Here is a 20,256-nt window from a genome sequence, read left to right on the forward strand (position 1 = left end):
CTATAACGTGTTATAGTGACTTCCAAATATTTTAACCTAAGTTGAAATTAACGGTACTGGAATTAACGTTACGCTTATTTGGTCTCTTCGTCCGGCGAACAGGCCGTGTAACCTTTATTAATTCTATGAAGGCGGTATCTTCCCGGCCAAGAAAGATTCGCTTTCCTTTTACTGTATACCGTAATTTAAATTAAATTAACTTAATAGAGCATGTAGTTCAGACCAGATATTGCAGGTACCTTAATTTGTGAGCGATACTCAGAGACGAATCACCTGTGGCTCAAAATTATGACGTTTAATGAATGAGACAAACACAACATAAAACTAACTACACAAACAAACAAAAGAAATAGGGAAAATGAAAATGAAAATAAAATAAAACAAAATAAATTAAAATTGGGGAAAGGGAGGAAGAGACTGGAAAGAAGAAACTAGAGAAAGGAAGGAAAGGAAATGGCAAGCTTAGACTCAAAAATTAATCACACCCTAAATGGGAAATCATCACAGAAACTTAAATTCACCTTAAGATTCAATGAACGATTCCTACTTAAAATTACGCATCTAAATTGGTTGGTAGAGGAAACGGTTACTTGCATTGGCTTACTGAACAAGAGTCCGGATGCAACAGAGAAATCTCTGAAAAGTCAGTTAGGGTGGGGTCAGACGTTCTTCCAAGTTCTCCTGAAGATCAGAGCAGTTGTTGTTCTTGGAAATGAAGCTTGCTGGAACTTCTTTGAAGGAAGATGGAGTCGTCTTGAAGCTGTTCCGAAAGTCTGACCACGGATTAGTGGTGTTTGTGACAATTTAAAGGTCACAAACTCCACCCATCTTTGGGAAGATGACCAATACTTCGGTCAGAATTTTGAAGGGAAAAACTCCCTTTGTTTCAGGTGTCTGTGGGCGTGGTTTAGCTATCAAACTTTTAGATGACTTTAAAGTTTGATCCAGGGTGTATTAAGATGGTATGGTGCCTTTCGTGCTCAAATAAAATACACCAGTGCTTGAAAAATGAGTAACCGATAATTTTGTGGTCATTTGGATACTAAACATGAAGGGTAATGACGGTATGAAGGCAGCGGTACATTACATACATAGATCATTAATCAAGGCAAAGATAAAGGCAAAGAAACAAAAATGAAACATGAACAAGATGCACTTTCATTAGGGAAGTAAAAGGAAAACAATAGCTTCGTATACATTCTGACATCAGACCTTAAAGGGTCATACGGCATTAGAACAGGTATACATTAACATGCCATGATCAGTAAGATATGATGATAGAGTATAACGGATTTTAAAATACAATGTTGTTTTCTGACACATGAATAAAATACACCCTTGTCAGGAAATTAAGGAGCAAATAATTTTAAGTCAGGCAAGCCTTAAAAGAAGAAACACATTACAAAAAGGGTTATGAGAATGAGAACCTTAGAGTACCTTATCTTGGGTTTTATTAGTAAACGGAATGTCTCATTGTGTTGTGTGTGTGTGTGTGTGTGTGTGTGTGTGTGTGTGTGTGTTCTGTTTGCTGGCCCCAATGAGCCGCATGGGGTTATCTGGTCTTTGTGGAGACTCCAAACATTCGGGAGCCAGGTGTGGGTGCAAAACTGGGTTGCTCATCGGTTAATTGAGGAGTAGATGTTGAAATTTAGGGTGCCTGGGACATGAAATCTAAAATGACTGGTACAAAACACTACACCTTAGATACAGATGTTATCTCAGTATCTGCTGTTCATCAGAGTTTTGCTGTTGTTATGTGCTTTTATTTGGAACATATTTGAATGACAGATATATCTGTGTTCATATTTACAGAATAAAGCCTGCAGTGTTTTCTAGGAATTTGGATAAACAAAAGACAGTTGAACAGAAAGAGTTGAATTTAAAGGATGGAGAACGTGAACTTAGTTCTGATTCTTATTATATTGGCTTGAACAACCCAAAATTCTGTTTTGCTTCATTACTTTATTTTTTTTTAACAATTAAATGCTAATCATTGTACAGCTTTTAACCTACATGCACCAAACACAGGTAGGTTGTTCATCATGGTCTGAATTAAGGTGCTTTTACTCCCCCTTACCGGTAAGTGATAGGAATTCTGGTTTTCCTGGTACAGAGGCTCAAAAAAGCCTAAATTCATATAGAATTCCATTCAAAATCTGGTTTTATATATCATTATTGTACGAAAGCCTGACCTAGGAACCAAATACCGTAAATGTTGGTGTCCACACGGACTTATTATGATGTTGCGCAATGGCAGATAGCAGTTAATCAGTTCATACCTGCATGCTTGTTTTATGCTCTGTATTGTGCGTTTATGCTTTAAAACCACACACACACACAGACATTCATAAAGACATCATCGCCATAAGATGATTGTTGCAGGTGACAACTTATGGATGTTAATAAAGGCTACTGTATGAAGAATCTCTCCTCCACTGTCTGATTGTCTAACCGGAATCCTGTTCATATTTGGCTGCCTCAACCAGTCTATCTAGAGGGATAGCATCACTCCCTCACATAGTGGTCCTTCGAGCCGGATTGAGAGCAATATTGAACCAATATGGATGAAGCAAGAAGTGACGCATCTGAGACACGTTCCAGACCTCGGCGTAAGACGAATCTGCCCACCCACCTGAATGATTACAATGTCGGCTACCAACTCGCAGTTGACCCTCCTCCAAAAGTTTCCTCTCACTGTCCTAAACAGCCCCGAAGCAACTCGAGGACAATGTCACACAGTGGTGTCAGCTCTCACTCCAAGACAAGTAGGCATTCCATTATGTCCGCTGGTGTTTATGTTCCATCAGAGCTTTCTAGCGTCCAGACTGCTATGCTGGAGGAGACGATTAAACATAGACAGTATGATAATCTACGGCAGCAAGTAGAAGAAGACTCACTGATTGATCTGGAAACCCAGAGACTGCAAACACAAGCCAGAGAGGCCCAGCGCATGCAAGAGGAGGCTCTAGAGGCAAAGGTGGCCCTGTCAAATCGCCTAGAACGACGGCGTAAGCTTCAACAAGCAGAGACTGAACTTGAAGTGGCTAAGCTTGTCTCTTCCATGCTCTCTCACTCCAGTTCAACCACTCCAGTTTCTGCAGACTCTGGTTCTCCCAACACACAACAGCTTGCAGCACATTACAACCAGACTTGCTCACCTCAACTCCTGTCTCCCAAGCCTCAGCAGCCCTGCCTCTCTAATCGTCATAGTTCTGACGATTCTGCGGTGTCCCAGCCGCCACCTATACCACCACAGGCGGACTCACCAGATATTTACCCTGCAGGTGTGCCCTTCCACACTGCACCGCATCCGGTGTCACAAGCGCTCTTATCGCCATCCCCTAACATAGAACTGTCTGCTTACACTGCTGTTCCAGTACACTCTGAGTCATCAACATTGAAGGTGCCACCTTAGCCTTCGGCAGTGTTCCCAAAACCATGTGCTGTGAACCATATAAGCAGCAGCATGCCCGACGCGACACTTCCAGGTCAGTCACAGCTCCCTAGCTCTAACTATCAAGCATCGACAAAGGCAATAAAATCTCCCGGTTATGTTCAAGCAGCTCCATCTCCCTCAGCTGTTTACTCATCTTATCCAAGCCCAGAGCTCCTGTATGCATCAGCCTATGGCATTCCACAGCCTACTTTACCAGTTTTTGAGAGTGGTGCTAAGAGTGACTTTGCATTGTTCAAGTTAGCGTTAGACAATTTGTTGAGTAATCACAACCATATCAGTGAACAGTACAAATACCATGTCCTCATAAGTCATTTAATACTCCCTGGTGCTCATCAGCTAGCTAAAGCCTTTATGTATCACCAGCAGCCTTACTCCGCTGCGCTGCAGGCACTTCAAGACAAGTATGGACAGCCAAGACAGCTTGTTCAATCCGAGTTAGGTGCCATCTTTAACACTCCCCCTCTTAGGCTGGGTGATGCCAATGCCTTTGACTCATTTGCTTTGTCAGTCCAGTCCCTGGTGGGTATGCTGAGAACTCTTGAGGGCCAGAATGGTTGTAAGCTTTTATGAGGTTCGCATGTAGACCGTCTCTTGAGCAAACTGCCACCAGCCTATCGTGACAGTTTTGTTGAATACTGTTTAAACCGGGGTATTCTCCAGACAGGTACTGACAAGACCTATACACTCCCTGATTTCGCAGGCTGGCTCCAAATCAAGTCCCAAGCAAAACGCATCTCTAGTCGAGCCGTGGCTATGTTCCAGAGTGAAAATCCCAAGGCCCCTATAAGAGCTAGAGGAACACCGCATCCTAAAGGGCATCCAAGGCCTGTCCTCCTGACATGTGAGAGTACAGCGAACGGTTCTAAGCTGCCAGCTTCGAGATCCAGTTCTAAGCCTAAGCCATATTGTCCCCATTGTGACAACAGGGAGCACTACCTCAACTCTTGTGAGACATTCAAAGGGTTGACTACCCAGATTGTGGATTGGATCAAAGATGGTAAACGCTGCTGGAGATGTGGACAATTACATGCAGTAGAGTCTTGCAACCTTAAACGTCCATGTAAAATATGTAAAGAACTACATCTCACAGTCCTTCATGACTCCATCAGTGCCAGCAGTAGATCCGTCCTCACAGTCAGTCTCCCATCTACACGGGTTTACTTGGACAGGCCGAAACGTACACCCGGAGTCATGCTAAAAATCGTCAAGGTCCTCCTCCATAATGGACCTTACTAAATGGAAGCACATGCCGTTTTTGACGACGGGTCAGAGAGAACACTTGTGCTCTTCCCCGTAGTGCAGCAGCTCAAGCTTTCTTGTACGCCTGAGGTTCTTCATTTACAGACTGTCCGACAATGTCATACGGAAGTTGTAGGTTCGTCCGTTTCCTTTGAGGTCTCTTCAGTCACCCGACCTACACAGAGGTGCACTATCCACCATGACTTTACTGTGACCGGTCTAAGTCTGGCAGAGCATAATTATCCAGTAGCGGCACTGCAACAAGCTTATTGTCATCTGAGAGATCTACCTCTTCCTCCTGTTGACGGAGTCAAACCTCTACTTCTTATAGGTTCGGACATGCCACATCTCTTAACACCAATACGGCCTGTATTCTGTGGCCCAGATGGAGGTCCAATAGCCATCTGAACACAGTTGGGATGGTCTCTTCAAGGCCCCATGAGACCCAAGCAGCCCTCACGGCGTTATCAGCAGTGCCTTCATATCACCACCGCCCGGTCTCATGATGATCTGATTCTGCACATTGAACGAATCTGGTTGGTTGACACTCTACCATACAATGAGAAAATGGTCACTAGGTCCAAGCAAGATAAAGATGCTCTCGCCATGCTCCAGGACGACACCATCAGGGTGAACGTGGCTGGCGTTCAAATATATGCTACGCCTTTGCTCCGACGCATACCTATGACTATACTTCGTGCAGAAAGGGATGCTGTTCTTCCCAGTCTTCGAAGTACCGAGCGCAGACTGGCACGAGATCCTGCACGGGCGAAGGCCTAGTGCAACGAAATCAGAAAGCTGGAATCCGCCAGATATGTAGCCAAGATAACCACAGAAGAAGCAAACAGAACCTTAGAGTCCTGGTTTATTCCACATCACATGGTACATCACAATGAAAAGGACAGGATTGTCTTTAACTGCTCCTTTCAGCATCATGGGCAGGCTTTGAACAGTAACACACTGTAGCTGTGAGTGGGGACATAAAGGGCATGTTCCACCAGGTATGCATGCTTAAAGACAAGTCAGTGTTGCGGTTCATTTGGAGGGACATGCAGAAAGACAAGGAGCCTGAGATATACGAATGGCAGGTGCTCCCATTTGGAACGACTTGCAGTCCTTGTTGTGCTATTTATGCCCTCCAGCGCCATGCCCAAGAATACCAGGACGATAATCTGGCTAAACTTGTTGAGAATTCCTTCTATGTAGATAATTGCCTGCACGAGCTCTGACGATGCTAAGGAGGTAGTAAATGTACTTCGTAAGCTGTTGTCAGAGCTTTGACCTAAGACAATGGGCCTGCAATGTACCCTCAGTCATTGAGCACCTTCCTGCAGAAGCCCGATCCCCTAACAGTGAATTGTGGTTGACCAAAGCAAGTACGGACCTACAAGAACTCACTCTAGGCCTACGATGGAATTGTCTCACTGACACATTAGGCTATAATCTACGCTCTGCTGAGCCCTTAGAGCCTACCATGTGAAACATGTACAAGACTTTGGCCAGCCAGTACGACCCATTAGGTTATATCACTCCATTTACTACCCGAGCTAAAATTCTCATCCAAGACCTCTGGAAGCAGAATTTGGGTTGGGACGAACCGATAACACCTCAACCGGTAAAGGAGAAGTGGCTAAACTGGCTACGAGAGAGATTCCTAATCTTGCTCAGCTACAATTCCCTCGACCTTATAGATCAGCATGTGCCGATCACCCTAGTGCCATCCGAGACCTTCACATCTTCTGTGATGCATCAGAAAGAGCATATGGCTCCGTGGCCTATTTGTGCACTACTGATAATCAAGGCCACGTCCAGGTCGCCTTCATTATGGCCAGATCTAGAGTGGCTCCCAAAAAAATGCCTCTCCATGCCTCGTTTGGAACTGAGCGCAGCGAAAGTTAGCAAAGGTCATTCAGACGGAGTTGTCTATTAAAATCTGTACAGTTACCCTCTGGTCCGATTCGACCACTGTGCTGACGGACGGACGGACGGCATCTGAGTCCTGTCGATACAAGGTATTTGTAGGGACTCGAGTTGCAGAAATCCAGACCCTCACAGACATGGCTGAATGGCAGTACGTCGATTCAGCCCACAACCCCGCTGACCACGTCACGAGAGGTCTAACACTGACACAGCTAGCGAGTCCCCACCAGTGGAGTACAGGACCAGACTTCCTCCTCCAACCTTCTGACCAGTGGCCATTTATCTATGGTGGAACCATACAGCAGTGAGCTAAGGAAAAACGCATTTATTGGCACTGTCACAGTTTCCAGTCATTTCCTGTTCATTTTGATACATGGCAAGAGCTTGTTCAGGCCACTGTCAGGTCCCTACATGGGGCGGCTGCTGGATACAGTGACCTCTCTCCGCAAGCTGATGATTATGTTGAAGCCGAGAAACTTATCCTTGCTCAAGCTCAACAGGACTCATTCCCACAGGAAGTTCAAGCCTTGAAGACTGGACAGCCGGTTCCAGCTAACAGCCGTTTGGCATCCCTTGCACCAGAGTATGATAAGGACACTGGCCTCATCAGATTTGGGGGAAGATTACGTCACGCAAGTGACCTCGATTTGGATGCCATCCACCCAATTGTGCTAGATCCTGGTCATTCTATCACTAATTTGTTGATCAAGGAGACAGACTGCCGACTTCTACATCCCGGTTCTGAACGAGTGCTAGCAGAATTGCGTCGCCAGTATTGGACACTTCGAGGCAGGGAAGCTGTACGTAAACATCAGCGCAAATGTCAAGGTTGTCAGTTCTGTCAGGCCAAGCCTGAAGTTCCCCAAATGGCTAATCTTCCATCCTGCAGGTTGCAACTTCACCAACCTCTGTTTTATTCCACTGGAGTGGATTGTTTCGGCCCCTTTTCAGTCAAAGTTGGTCGTCGCCATGAAAAGAGATGGTGTATCCTCTTTAAATGCATGTGTGCACATTGATCTGCTGGAGCACCTTGACACAGATGCATTCTTACTCTCTCTGCGTCTCTTTGTAGCACAACGTGGCAAGCCCATGGAATTGCTCTGTGACAACGGTACTAACTTTGTGGGAGGAGATCGAGAACTACGTGACACCTTTGGTGACATGTCACCCAAACTTCAAGAGCTGCTTGCTCCCCAGAAGATCAGATTTCAACACATTCCTCCTAATGCTCCTCATTTCGGAGGAACCTGGGAGTGTGAGGTCAAATCTGTAAAAATAGCATTACATGTCATCTTGCGGGAGCAGGTGGTGCCAGAGCCAGTACTGCAAACCTTGCTAGTGGAGTTTGAGGGCATCCTAAATGCCAAGCCACTGGGATATGTATCCTCTGATGTTGCAGACTTGGATCCAGTGACACCGAATCTACTACTTATGGGCCGACGCGATGCCTCCCTACCTCAAGTCTTGTTTGACTCTGCCAACCTGATCGGGCGACGCAGATGGAGACACAGCCAGGTGTTAGCGGACCATTTCTGGACTGCTTTTATTCGAAATTATCTTCCGAATTTGCAGGAGAGGCATAAGTGGAGAAAGGAAGGAAAGGAGCTGTCCGTGGGCCAAGTGGTTCTCATCGTTGACTCACAACTTCCTCGAGCCCTCTGGCCTGTAGGCACAGTGATTGAGACCGGATGGAAAGATACGCACTGCTCGCGTCAGAGTTCATGATACATCCTACACTCGTCCTGTGGTACGATTGATTCCGCTACCTAGGCTTGAGGATCAGCCTTAGACACTGTTGATCGGCTTTCTTGGCGTTACAATAATCCTGTAATAATCTAACCGGAATCCTGTTCATATTTGGCCGCCTCAACCAGTTAAATCTAGAGGGATAGCATCACTCCCTCACAATTATGATGTAGCATCTAGTACATGTCATTTAGATTTCATGTCCAAGGCACCCTAAACTTTGGCATCTAATCTTCAATCAAACGATGACCAACCCAGTTTTACACACACACAACTGGCTCCAGAATGACTGGAGCCTATACAAAGACCAGATAACCCCATGCCGCTTCTCTGATTGAACTCATAGGGGCCCTCAACCAGAACACACACACACACACAACACAATGAGACATTCCTTTTACTAATAAAACAAGTAGATAAGACACTCTAAGACTCTTATTCTTATAACCCTGTTGTAATGTGTTTCTTCTGTTAAGGCTTGCCTGACTTAAAATTATTTGCTCCTTACTTTCCTGACAAGGGTGTATTTTATTCATGTGTCAGAACACAACACTGTAGTAACATCAGTTACACTTTGATTACTGATCTGTGTATGTAATGTACCGCTGCCTTTATACCGTCATTACCCTTCATGTTTAGTATCCAAATGACCACAAAATTATCGGTTACTCATTTTTCAAACAATGGTGTATTTTATTTGAGCACAAAAGGCGCCATACCAACTTAATACACCTTGGATACAACTTTAAAGTCATCTAAAAGTTTGATAGCTAAACCATGCCCACAGACTCCTGAAACAAAGGAGAGTTTTTCCCTCTGAAATCTCAGGCCGTAGTATTGGCCATCTCCCCAAAGATGGGTGGAGTTCGCAACCTTTAAATTGTCACAAACACCACTAATCCGTGGTCAGACTTTCGGAACAGCTTGGAGACAACTCCATCTTCCTTCAAAGAAGTTCCAGCAAGCTTCACTTCCAAGAACGACAACTATTCTGATCTTCAGGAGAACTTGGAAGAACGTCTGACCCCACCCTAACTGACTTTTCAGAGATTTCTCTGTTGCATCCGGACTCTTGTGCAGTAAGCCAATGCAAGTAACCGTTTCCTTTACCAACCAATTTAGATGCGTAATTTAAGTATGAACCTTGTATTGAGTCTTAAGGTGAATTTAAGTTTCCAGTGACTATTTCCCAGTTAGGGTGTGATTAATTTTGAAGTCTAAGCTTGCCATTTCCTTTCCTTCCTTTCTCTAATTTCTTCTTTCCAGTCTCTTCCTCCCTTTCCCCAATTTTACGTCCTTTTGTGTTATTTTACTGTCATCTTCGTTTTCCATATTTCTTTTGTTTGTTTGTGTAGTTAGTTTTATGTTGTGTTTGTCTCATTCATTAAATGCCAGATTTTGTGCCACAAGTGATTGTCTCTGAGTATCGCTCACAAACTTAAGGTACCTGCAACATCTGGTCTGAACTACATGCTCTATTAAGTTAATTTAATTTAAATTACGGTGTAAAGTAAAAGGGAAGTGAATCTTTCTTGGCCGGGAAGATACCTCTTTCATAGAATTACTAAAGGTTACATGGCCTGTTCGCTGGACGAACAGACCAAATAAGTGTAGCGTTAATTCCATCATCGTTAATTTCAACTTAGGTTAAAATATTTAGGAGTCACTATAACACGTTATAATTACTTATAAATATTTACCTTGCTTCGCGAGCCAAAATCGCTACAATGATTTCAGGCTATTTTCACCAATTTCAGGCAACTTCTTTAGATTATTTTAATTAAGATGTATTTTTGAACCGTATATTTAAACTTCTGTTTGTAATGAAGGTTGTAATGATGTTAGGGATACAATTTTTAGTAATAGATGCTGACAGAGAAAGAGGAAATGAGTGCCATTGTATAATATAGGTAACTCGATGTTAAATACATTAGGTAAGAGGTGAACGCCCCCCACTGTATGTTTCTGTTTTATAGCTTAGAGTAGGGAAGGATACGACGCTCGGCGATGAAAACTTTCTTTTCTTGTTTATTTTCCTTAGTTAGGTTTGAGGTTTAAAACAGTTAGTATTGGTTTTGTTACTTTTTCTTTATTTACGTTGGCATCACTAATGTCTCATTTTCTCTTGGGTTTATATTTTATATTTTGTTTGAATTGTCCATTTATCTCCTTTCTCACCTGTATATTATAAATCACACATTCCATTGTTATTTCATGTCATTGCATTCTTCTTTTTGCTTACTACACCCACAAAATTTACCACAACCATAAATGTTACTCCTTACCCTAGACAACTTTTAAAAGGTCGTAACAATTAATGGGGTCTCGTCTGGGATCTTTATCAAAGTAATTCTTTGGTAATTGTGGTAATTTTGTGGTTGTGTGTGGCAATGCTTTAGTTGGAGTATGTGGCAGCATAGGAGTCGCTCATGCGATTTAGTAGTGTTTTGGTTTGAGTGGTTTGTCATTATGGAAAAGTTTAACTTGGAAGATTTTGTAATTAGTCCATCTGTAAAACAGATTGAAATATGCAGAAAGCAGGATTTGGTGAAGATAACGGATCATTTTCAGATTCATTTCAGTAAACAGTATTGTAAAAAAAAAAGTTAAAGCAAATGTTAATCTTGCATTTGAACGAGTTGCAGGTTTGGCCTACGTCAAACGTGGAAGGTGGTGTTGACGACGTGCATGGCGTTGCTCATGAGCAGTTCATTTCTGGGGAGGAGGATAAGCGGAGTGGCGGAGCTGATGCTGATGCAGAGGCGGAGGCCGAAACTATGACCGGCTTACCACCGTTTGATCCATTAACACCCAGTTCTGTTGGTTCACTGGAAGGGGTGCGACTTAAAGTCTGTATGGCCCAGTTTCATTATGAAGCACAAGAGAGAGCCCAGACATGCCAAGCCGAATTGAACTTGAAACTGGAAATACGAAAGCTGGATATCGAGGTCGAGAAACAGGTGAAGCTGAAGCAGCTTGAGTTAGATGCATTAAAAATATTACTGGCTCAACTGTACAGCCGGACCTCTCTCAAGCCCATTTTCCTTCACTGCAAGGTGGTTTGTCGCCCGACAATTTTGACGCAAGTAAACACATTGCACTTGTTCCTCAACTTAGAGAAACTGAAGTAGATACTTACTTCAGTGCATTTGAACGCATCACCATTTCTCTTCGTTGGCATAAGGACGTCTGGTCATTGCTTTTGCAATGTAGGTTATTTGGCAAAGTGCAAGAAGTTTGTTCTACATTATCAATTGAAGAAAGTCTGAAATATGAATCTGTAAAATCTGTTATCTTGTGAGCATGTGAATTGGTCCCGGAGGCTTATAGGCAACGTTTTAGGAAACACAAAAAGAACATTTGTGTAATTTACAAGGGAGAAGCGAGTGTTATTTGATAAATGGTGTTCTGCTAGTAAGGCAAATGATTTCGAATCTTTAAGAGAGTTGATGTTGCTGGAAGAATTTAAGGGATGTTTAGCTGAACGTGTAATAGTGTATCTTAACGAGCAGAAAGTTAATACTTTATCACATGCAGCCGTACTCGCGGATGAGTGTATTTTAACTCAGAATAATGTATTTTCTTCTACAAGTCCTGAAAAGTTACAGACTGACAGTTCAAAACTCTCAAACGTCACGTTAAAAATTTATGATAAACTTGAACCAAATAATCGTTCAAAGACCGAAGACCTAGGTGAGATAATGTCAGATGCAGAAATACTTAAATTGCCAGAGTCACTTGAGAAAATTTTCACTGGGCAAAAAGAGGATTAAACTCTTGTGACTTGTTTTAATTCTGCTATTTTCCTTGATGTGGCTAAATGTTCTTACTTCCTGGATAATGACTTACTGATGCGAAAGTGGTGTTCTAATGCTGAAGAGATTTTAGACTGGAATGTTGTGTATCAAATTGTGGTTCCGTTTTCCTATCATCAACATGTCTTGTGCTTGGCTCATGATCACCAGCTGGCTGGTCATTTAGGAGTTACCAAGACACATAATCGGATTTTGAGACACTTTTTTGGGCCGGGGCTAAACAAAGATGTTGTTCACTATTGCCGTACTTGTCAGATTATTGGAAAGCAAACCAGAGAATTCCACCCGCTCCTTTATCTCCTATACCTGCAATGGGAGAACCGTTCGAACACGTGTTGGTAGACTGTATTGGTCCATTACCAAAAACGAAGTCTGGAAATCAGCTTTTTTTTAACTGTTATGTGTATGGCCACCCTGCACCTGTTAGTAAATTCTCCAGTTCGGACTTCCAAAAATTATACAGACTGATAAAGGTAGAAATTTTGTACTGGAGACATTGAAAATTTCACACAAAGTCTCAAGTGCATACCACCCACAGAGTCAGGTTGAGAGGTTTCACCAAACCCTTAAGTCTTATATGTCCTTTAATCTTATTTGCTGTAAGAGAAACAACTCAAGTATCTCTTGGATTTAGCCCCGCTGAACTTGTGTTTGGACATCAAGTTAGAGGTCCGATAAAAGTTCTTAAAGAACAGATCTTAAAGCCTACGCTTATGTCAAAAACTAATGTATTGGATTATGTAAGCACTTTTCGAGAACTTCTTCATACTGATTGGCCGTTAGCTAGAGAGTATTATATCGCAAGTATTATAACAGTCTCAGTTACTTTGCATTGTTCATGCTATAATAAATTAAAGGGGGGAATCATTTATTTTGTTGCTTGCGTCATTTGTATTCAACATATTTAGATTTTTAACAAACATGTTTAACATACCCACATCAAAAAACTTGTCAAACCACACAAATATATATATACAGTAAATACACCTCCAAATGACTTCCATGAGCATAAGCATGAGTATATGGCAAATGGGCATTATGTCAGAAACAGTCCAGTAAACAGACTTATCTGAAGATGAACAAGAATGTGTAGGTTGATGAGGAGGATAATAATGTTCGAACTTTTATCCCTCTTTTGGATGCTAAGGCCCATGACCTAGAATCCAACTAAATCCCAGAGAGAGTTTCTTCAGTCAAGTAAGCAGCATATTTGTCCATAACCATCCCACATAGTCACAGCAGATGAGCAGTAGCTACACCATAAAGTAATCCTCTTTGAGCAGAAAACCATAAAGTTTCTCAAAACAGGGTTAAGGAGACCATTACAACAGAGCATGCGGAAGCTTCAAACATGATCTCTCATTTTACTCTTCAACTTCCTGTTTTATCCCCTAAAGGACATATCCCTATGTGTCCCCCTAGTGGCCAGGATGAACTGTTAACAAAACTGTGTTAAACCCTCTGACAGGCAGTGACTGTTACATAACTCAGAAAGACATGAAGCACAAATATGATAGAAAGCGGTAGCTTGATCATTTAAACCTGTTGACAAAGTGCTGGTGTTGTTACCTGTGGCAGGATCATCTTTGTCTGCTCGTCAGAGAGTCGTCAATGTCAACGACAAGTGCCACGGAACAGACTGCCGGCCATGCTACCTCGTCTGTTGCAATAGCCGTGGATCTGATGCCACCTCCTGATACGTTGGATGTGGGCATAGATGGAGTGGTGTTTCACCATGATTTTCAGCAGAGTGCAAGGTTAGCAAATTCTAGAATTTTAGAAGATCTTTCCTCATATATTGACCATCTAACTGTGACTCAGAGAATAGACATTGTAAAATTACTCAGTGATTTTAAATGTTTCTTTGGTGATGTTCCTATGCAAACAAATGTTCTGAAACATGACATTAATCTAACGGTGCTCGGCCTATCAAGCAACATGCCTAAAGGGTAAGTTCATTGAAACGATCTGTTATGCGGAAGGAGGTAGAGTATTTGCTGGAAAACGATTTAGCTAAGCCCAGTTGCAGTCCCTGGTGTCCTCCGTGTCTATTGGTTCTAAAACCTTACAGCACATTCAGATTTTGTACAGATTACCATAAAGTAAATGCTGTCACTGTACCAGACAGTTACCCGTTACCTCGCATGGAGGACTGTGTTGATAACATTGGGTCTGCACGTTTCGTTACAAAGCTTGATATGCTGAAAGGAAACTGGCAAGTTCCGCTCACCTCACAAGCTTCAGCTATTTCAGCTTTTGTAACACCAGATAACTTTCTGCAGTATACACATATATACATATATGATGGCTTTCAGATTAAGGAACGCTCCAGCAACTTTCCAACATCTTGTTAGCATTGTTTTCTGTGATGTGCCAAATCTTGATGATCTGCAGTTGTATTCGTTGATTTAGAAAGAACACATTTGTCTGTTGAGAACCGTATTTGAACAACTGATGAAAGCAAACTTAACGCTTAATTTATCAAAATATGAATTTGTTATAGCATCTGTCACTTACCTTGGAAAGGAGGTCGGCCAAGGCCAAGTACGACCGGTAGCGGCTAAAGTCACGGCCGTAACAGATTTTCCGATTCCTATGACCCGTGGAGAGTTGCGAAGGTTTTTGTGTATGGCAGGCTATTATAGTAGCTTTGTAAGAATTTTTTGACTGTAGTGAGTCCTCATAATTCACTACTTAGACCGTTGAAATCTTATGTGTGGTCTGCTGAGAGTCAGCATGCTTTTGAGTCAGTTAAAACTTTGATGTGTAATGCACCTGTTTTAATGTCACCTGATTGTACAAATTCTTTTAAACTAGAGGTGGATGCAAGCTCCATGGGTGTTGGTGCTGTTCTTATTCAAGAGGATGAGATTGGAATCAAACATCCAATTAGTTATTATTCTCAGAAGTTTAATAAACATCAGCTAAATTATTCAACGATTGAAAAAGAAGCCCTTACTTTACTGCTCGAGTTACAACACTTTGAGGTTTACCTTGGATCCAGTAGTTTACCAGTTGTGGTCTACACAGATCACGACCCTCTTGTGTTTTTAACTCGTATGTACAACAGAAATCAGCGCTTAATGCAAACATAGGAAGGATTCGGAGAATGTCGTGGCTGATGCTCTCTCGAGAGTACAGATGGGTATAATATTTATGTTGTTTTCACAAACGAGTTGGTTCTTAAGGGTAGGAGTGTTACGTCTCTAAATATGTTTTGTGGGAGTGCCAGTGCTTTTGTCTGTTTTTGTATGCCACCCCCTGTATGTTTTGTTTATTAGCTTAGAGAAGGGAAGTATACGGTGCTCGGAACTGAAGACTTTCTTTTCTTGTTTATTTTCCTTAGTTAGGTTAGAGGTTTAAAACAGTTAGTATTGGTTTTGTTATTTTTCTTCATTTACTTTGGTGTCACTAACTTCTCATTTTCTCTTAGGTTTATATTTTGTTTGAATTGTCCATTTATCTCCTTTCTCACCTGTATATAATAAATCACACATTTCATTGTTATTTCATGTCCCTGCATTCTTCTTTTTGCTTACTACATCCACAAAATTTACCACAACCATAAATGTTACTCCTTACCCTAGACAACTTTTAAAAGGTCGTAACAATTATACTCCACCTCTGTGTACCTTTGGACATTTCTATATTTATTGTACGTCTTTTGTGCTGTTGGTACTTTGTCAAAGTAGCTGCAGTTGTAACACTTTACACTGTGCTGTTGACTGAACCAGAGTTGTGCATGGATGTAATGATGGGCCGGGAACAGAAGACGCTGAATCTGTATGCAGAGATTTATTGAGAAGGCAAACATTCCAAAACAGTAGGCAAAGGGAAAGTCAAAAAACAGGCAAGAAATTCCGAAAAGCAGAGAGCAAAATCCGTGTGGCAAACAAATCTGACAAACAAATCCAAACACAAAAAAATGAACAAATTGAACATGGGCAAAATACAGCAAGACAAGCAATGGAACCACAAGGTAATGCAAGGAAAAAACTGACAATACATTGCATTATACAATAGCACAAGGTTTCCTCTGGTGGGCTGGAGGGGAAACGCAGGTATTGCTGTAACAATGGGGTTATTCTTCTTCACTAAATCTACACTTCTGTTTAGTGAAAGTGGTTTTAGTTTGATGACAAATTTAAACCTTACCCTAAGTTTTAGCCCTGCATGTTTGTGATGTATGTTTGTGATGTGGAACACAAAACACAGAGATACACTAAAACACAAACTTGAAATGTACTTTTATTATTTAAGCAAGTGCTCAGAAATCCCAGGTATAGAAACCATCAACATGTCATTATGCAGACATCCTGATAACACACATTATATATATATACATATATATATATATATATATATTATATATATATATATATATATATATATATATATATATATATATATATGTGTGTGTGTGTGTGTGTGTGTGTGTGTGTGTGTGTGTGTGTGTGTGTGTGTGTGTGTGTGTGTGTAATGTATATGTGATGAAAACAAAAACATGAAGAATAATGATGATTTTAATATAACTGTTTGCATGGCTTGGTGTTCTAAACTTCCTGCATATGTGTAAATTAGCTGAATATCATATAGTTCTTTTTTCATAGAAAGCAAACAAATAGCAATTATACTGTATGTGCAAACCAACACACTGTAGTTTAAACATCAGGTAAATAGATTTCACCTACATTACCCAGAAACCCCTTTATTAATAAGAACAGTCAATAATAATAATAATAATAATAATAATAATAATAATAATAATAATAATAATAATAAAAGAGAATAAATGAGACATTGCTGTAGATCAGCTGATGATGGACACAGATGATGGACCACGACTTGTCTTCAGTCTTCATGTTTAATAAAACAAATCTTCAAACAAAAACGATGAAAAAATTTTTAAATGTAATATCAAAAAAGCGCAGTAAAACACAAGCATACAAAAACACTGTGACTAACCATCATAGGTAGAGCAGATGAAGTTGAGCTTCTGGCTCTCAGGCAGCTCGATCCACTTCTGCTCTCCTCCAGACTGCACTGCTCCGCTTCTCTTCTCATGACTACAGTCTTCATTCCAGGTCCCATTCCCTGGTGCCCAGCCCTGAAAGCAGATTATTGATCCAACAACCCAGAACCAGACACGCTGGGCGCAGTCGTGACGCAGGCCGAGCCACACGTGTTCAGTGGAGGCGTTTTGAGTCACTTCCTTCACCCAGAGCTGCATCTCCTCGGTGCGCACTGACACCAGGTCATGATGATGGCTCCTGCAGTATGTCAGAGCTTCCCACCAGGTCAGCTTTTCCTTAATCAGGATCACTTTATCTGGATAAAAGAGGCAGCATTCATAAAAGCTAAAGTGAACATTTACAACCCAATAGTTTTTCATCTTTTATTTAGCCGAAGATTTAAACAGGAATCTGGATATAATATCCTGAAAATATTGTTAATATAAATATTTTGTTTTGCAAATTTTATTAAAAAGTTAAATTATCTCTCTCATCCATTTGTGATTGTATTTATAAAACAAAGTGTATTGTATACAGTTCATGATCATACAAAACAGCATCAGTAAGCTTTAATAAAAGAAACACTTGAATCCGCATCATTTAACTCACTCTCATGGCAGATGAACGGGAGTTTTTCTGTGCAGTTCACATCAGTCCAGTAACGTTGCTCAGACTCAGACACTGCAGCACAGATCAAACTTCCACTGGGTTTGTCAGATCTCCAGTATCGGAATGTGGAGTTACTCCGATCTGACCAATACCAGGAGTCATTAAACAGACCGATCCAAACGTCTGTACTGTCTGAAATATTAACCACACTCCTGATCTCGTCATTCTCAGTTTGGTTCCTCACACTGACCAGGTCTGTGTATTTCTCTCTGCAGTAGGTCTGAGCATCGTACCAGCTCTTTTTATCACTAATATATACATATTTATTAGTGTTTGTGTTTTTTTCTGAAAATAAAAATAAAAATTTACACAATGATTAGATCATTCATGACTTCATTAGATTTTTGCTGATTCTTAAGTCAATAAAAGAACTTTATTATTAACTTTATTGTCTGGAAAAAAAACAAACAAACATGCAGTTAACACAATTAATAGCTCATTCATTACTACATTAGATTTTTGCCTTTTGTGCCAATAAAGGAACTTTAACAAAAAACTAAGACAAATAAATAATACAATTAGATCCTCCATTTTAGAATTAGATTTTCATCACTGTAACATTATTAAATATATTACTTTTTATTAATCTCTCTTACCTTCATAACATACAAAAGGAAAAAAATTTTCACACTTGTAATCATTCCATAATGGACCGGCATTCCAATATGCCACACAGTACTGATTTCCCACAGCATTGTTTGGTTGTCCCCTGTCCCAGTGTGTGTAAGTGACTCGGTCTCTGTAGAAAGTTTGGTCTTCCAGAGACCACAGCCATCTCCCAGGTCCTGCTCTCTGTAGACCAATCCAAGCTTTCTTTGCATTTTCCTTCATCAGTGTGTGATTCAGCTTCTTCATCTCTCCCATGTTGCTGATGGTTGCCAGATCAGTGTAATTCACTCTGCAGTAAGTCTGAGCTTCACTCCAAGTTTTATTCTCATTCACAAAGTGATAGTGATGAGGAATATATGCTCCTGTACCACATACTACTGTGAAAAACATAAGAAAGAGACGTGTTATTGCATGATGCTATGATACGATTTTAAAATGTTATCTCTTACTTTCAAAATCAGTTTTATTTTATTTTTATTTCCTGGAATAACAGACCAACCCTTCACATTATTATAGTCTCATGGTTTTAAGGTTCTTAAATGTTCTAGGTAAAATATTCCAGGTAAAAGTTCCACCATGAAACATTGTACACTTAATAAACAAAAGTGACTTTTTAAACCTTTTTTTTATTATTATTTTCACTCTCTATTTTTTCTATTTTGTGGAATCAGAAACAGAAACTAAAGCATGACGAAATGTATTATAATAGAACATTAGCTAAGCAGCTAGAAATGAATTCAAGTTGTTCAACATCAACATGATCATTTAATCCATGAAAACTGGCTAAATGTTTCTTGTGCGATTCTTTATTTTGTTTGTAATCAGATCATCAAATGTCTCTTTACACTTCATAATAAAACACTTTTGTCTCTGTTTATGTTTCATTCAGCTTGGAATCACCCTAAGTGATGCTGTTATTAGAAAGATTACAGTCTGCTTTTTGTATATTTATGCGAAATATTCATGAGGTCAGGTGCATATTAAGTATATTAAGTTAAATATATGTTAGAAAGCTTCCTTGAGAATAGACCTCATGATTAGGATCTCACAGAACACAACAAGGTTTGTTAAGCTCACAGCTAATGTCATGTTCCAGTTTGGGGTTTTATTTAAATATGACAAATAGTGACCATGCACAAAACTGTGTTGTAAAAGCAGGACATGGCTTTTAAAATGGCTTCAGATAAATATAGTCTGATGCCCGTGTTTGTGCTAAGACAGAAGTATCGGACTTTCACCACCGGTGCATCAGCAGATTTTTCACCCACTTTTAAGCTGCACAATACTTCAGCATTGAGGGCTTCATTTGTTGATACAAAAATAGCCTCAGATTACAAAGAGAAAAAATAATGTTCAAACCTGTTTCAAACTGAAACTAAAGAGTAAATACAAGAATTGGCATCAAAATAAAGTCATCTATAGCCCCACATTCACAGAGTCTGTCTTTTTCATTTAAATAACACACACACACACACACACACACACACACACACACACACACACACACACACACACACACACATACTCACACACACACACACACACACACACACACACACACACACACACACACACACACACACACACACACATTGTGTACACACTGACCTAAGAAGAGAAGAGTCACTGAATCGAGGTGAACCATATCTGTAAAGAAATTGTCAAAAAATCATTTCCAACATTACAGCTTATGAATTAACAATCTGACTCTTTCTGTGTTCTGTTATCAGTTATATTACTGTAGTAAAGTTATTAATTCACCAACTTCTCTCTCTCTCTCTCTCTCTCT

The 20,256-nt window shown here is 40.7% G+C and overlaps 1 protein-coding gene across 1 annotated transcript; it reads right to left on the bottom strand.

Annotated features, from left to right (window-relative positions):
* Positions 1-16,999: 16,999 nt before the first annotated feature.
* Positions 17,000-18,722, bottom strand: LOC125139480 (macrophage mannose receptor 1-like). Its single transcript, XM_047803666.1, has 4 exons — positions 18,490-18,722; positions 17,799-18,136; positions 17,143-17,505; positions 17,000-17,055 (listed from the first exon to the last, which is right to left on the bottom strand). The coding sequence occupies exons 1-4, from the start codon at positions 18,720-18,722 to the stop codon at positions 17,042-17,044; spliced, it is 948 nt and encodes a 315-aa protein (XP_047659622.1). The 3' UTR covers positions 17,000-17,041.
* Positions 18,723-20,256: the final 1,534 nt, after the last annotated feature.

Source organism: Tachysurus fulvidraco, chromosome 18 (assembly GCF_022655615.1).
Source record: "Tachysurus fulvidraco isolate hzauxx_2018 chromosome 18, HZAU_PFXX_2.0, whole genome shotgun sequence".
NCBI lineage: Eukaryota > Metazoa > Chordata > Actinopteri > Siluriformes > Bagridae > Tachysurus > Tachysurus fulvidraco.

Excerpts from the sequence above, each read along its gene's own strand:
- LOC125139480 (XM_047803666.1), bottom strand. The coding sequence starts at position 18,722 with ATGGGAGAGATGAAGAAGCTGAATCACACACTGATGAAGGAAAATGCA. Across the intron at positions 18,137-18,489 it reads CCATTATGGAATGATTACAA|CACAAACACTAATAAATATG; the intron begins GTGTGAAAATTT and ends TTCAGAAAAAAA. Across the intron at positions 17,506-17,798 it reads CCCGTTCATCTGCCATGAGA|ATAAAGTGATCCTGATTAAG; the intron begins GTGAGTTAAATG and ends TCTTTTATCCAG.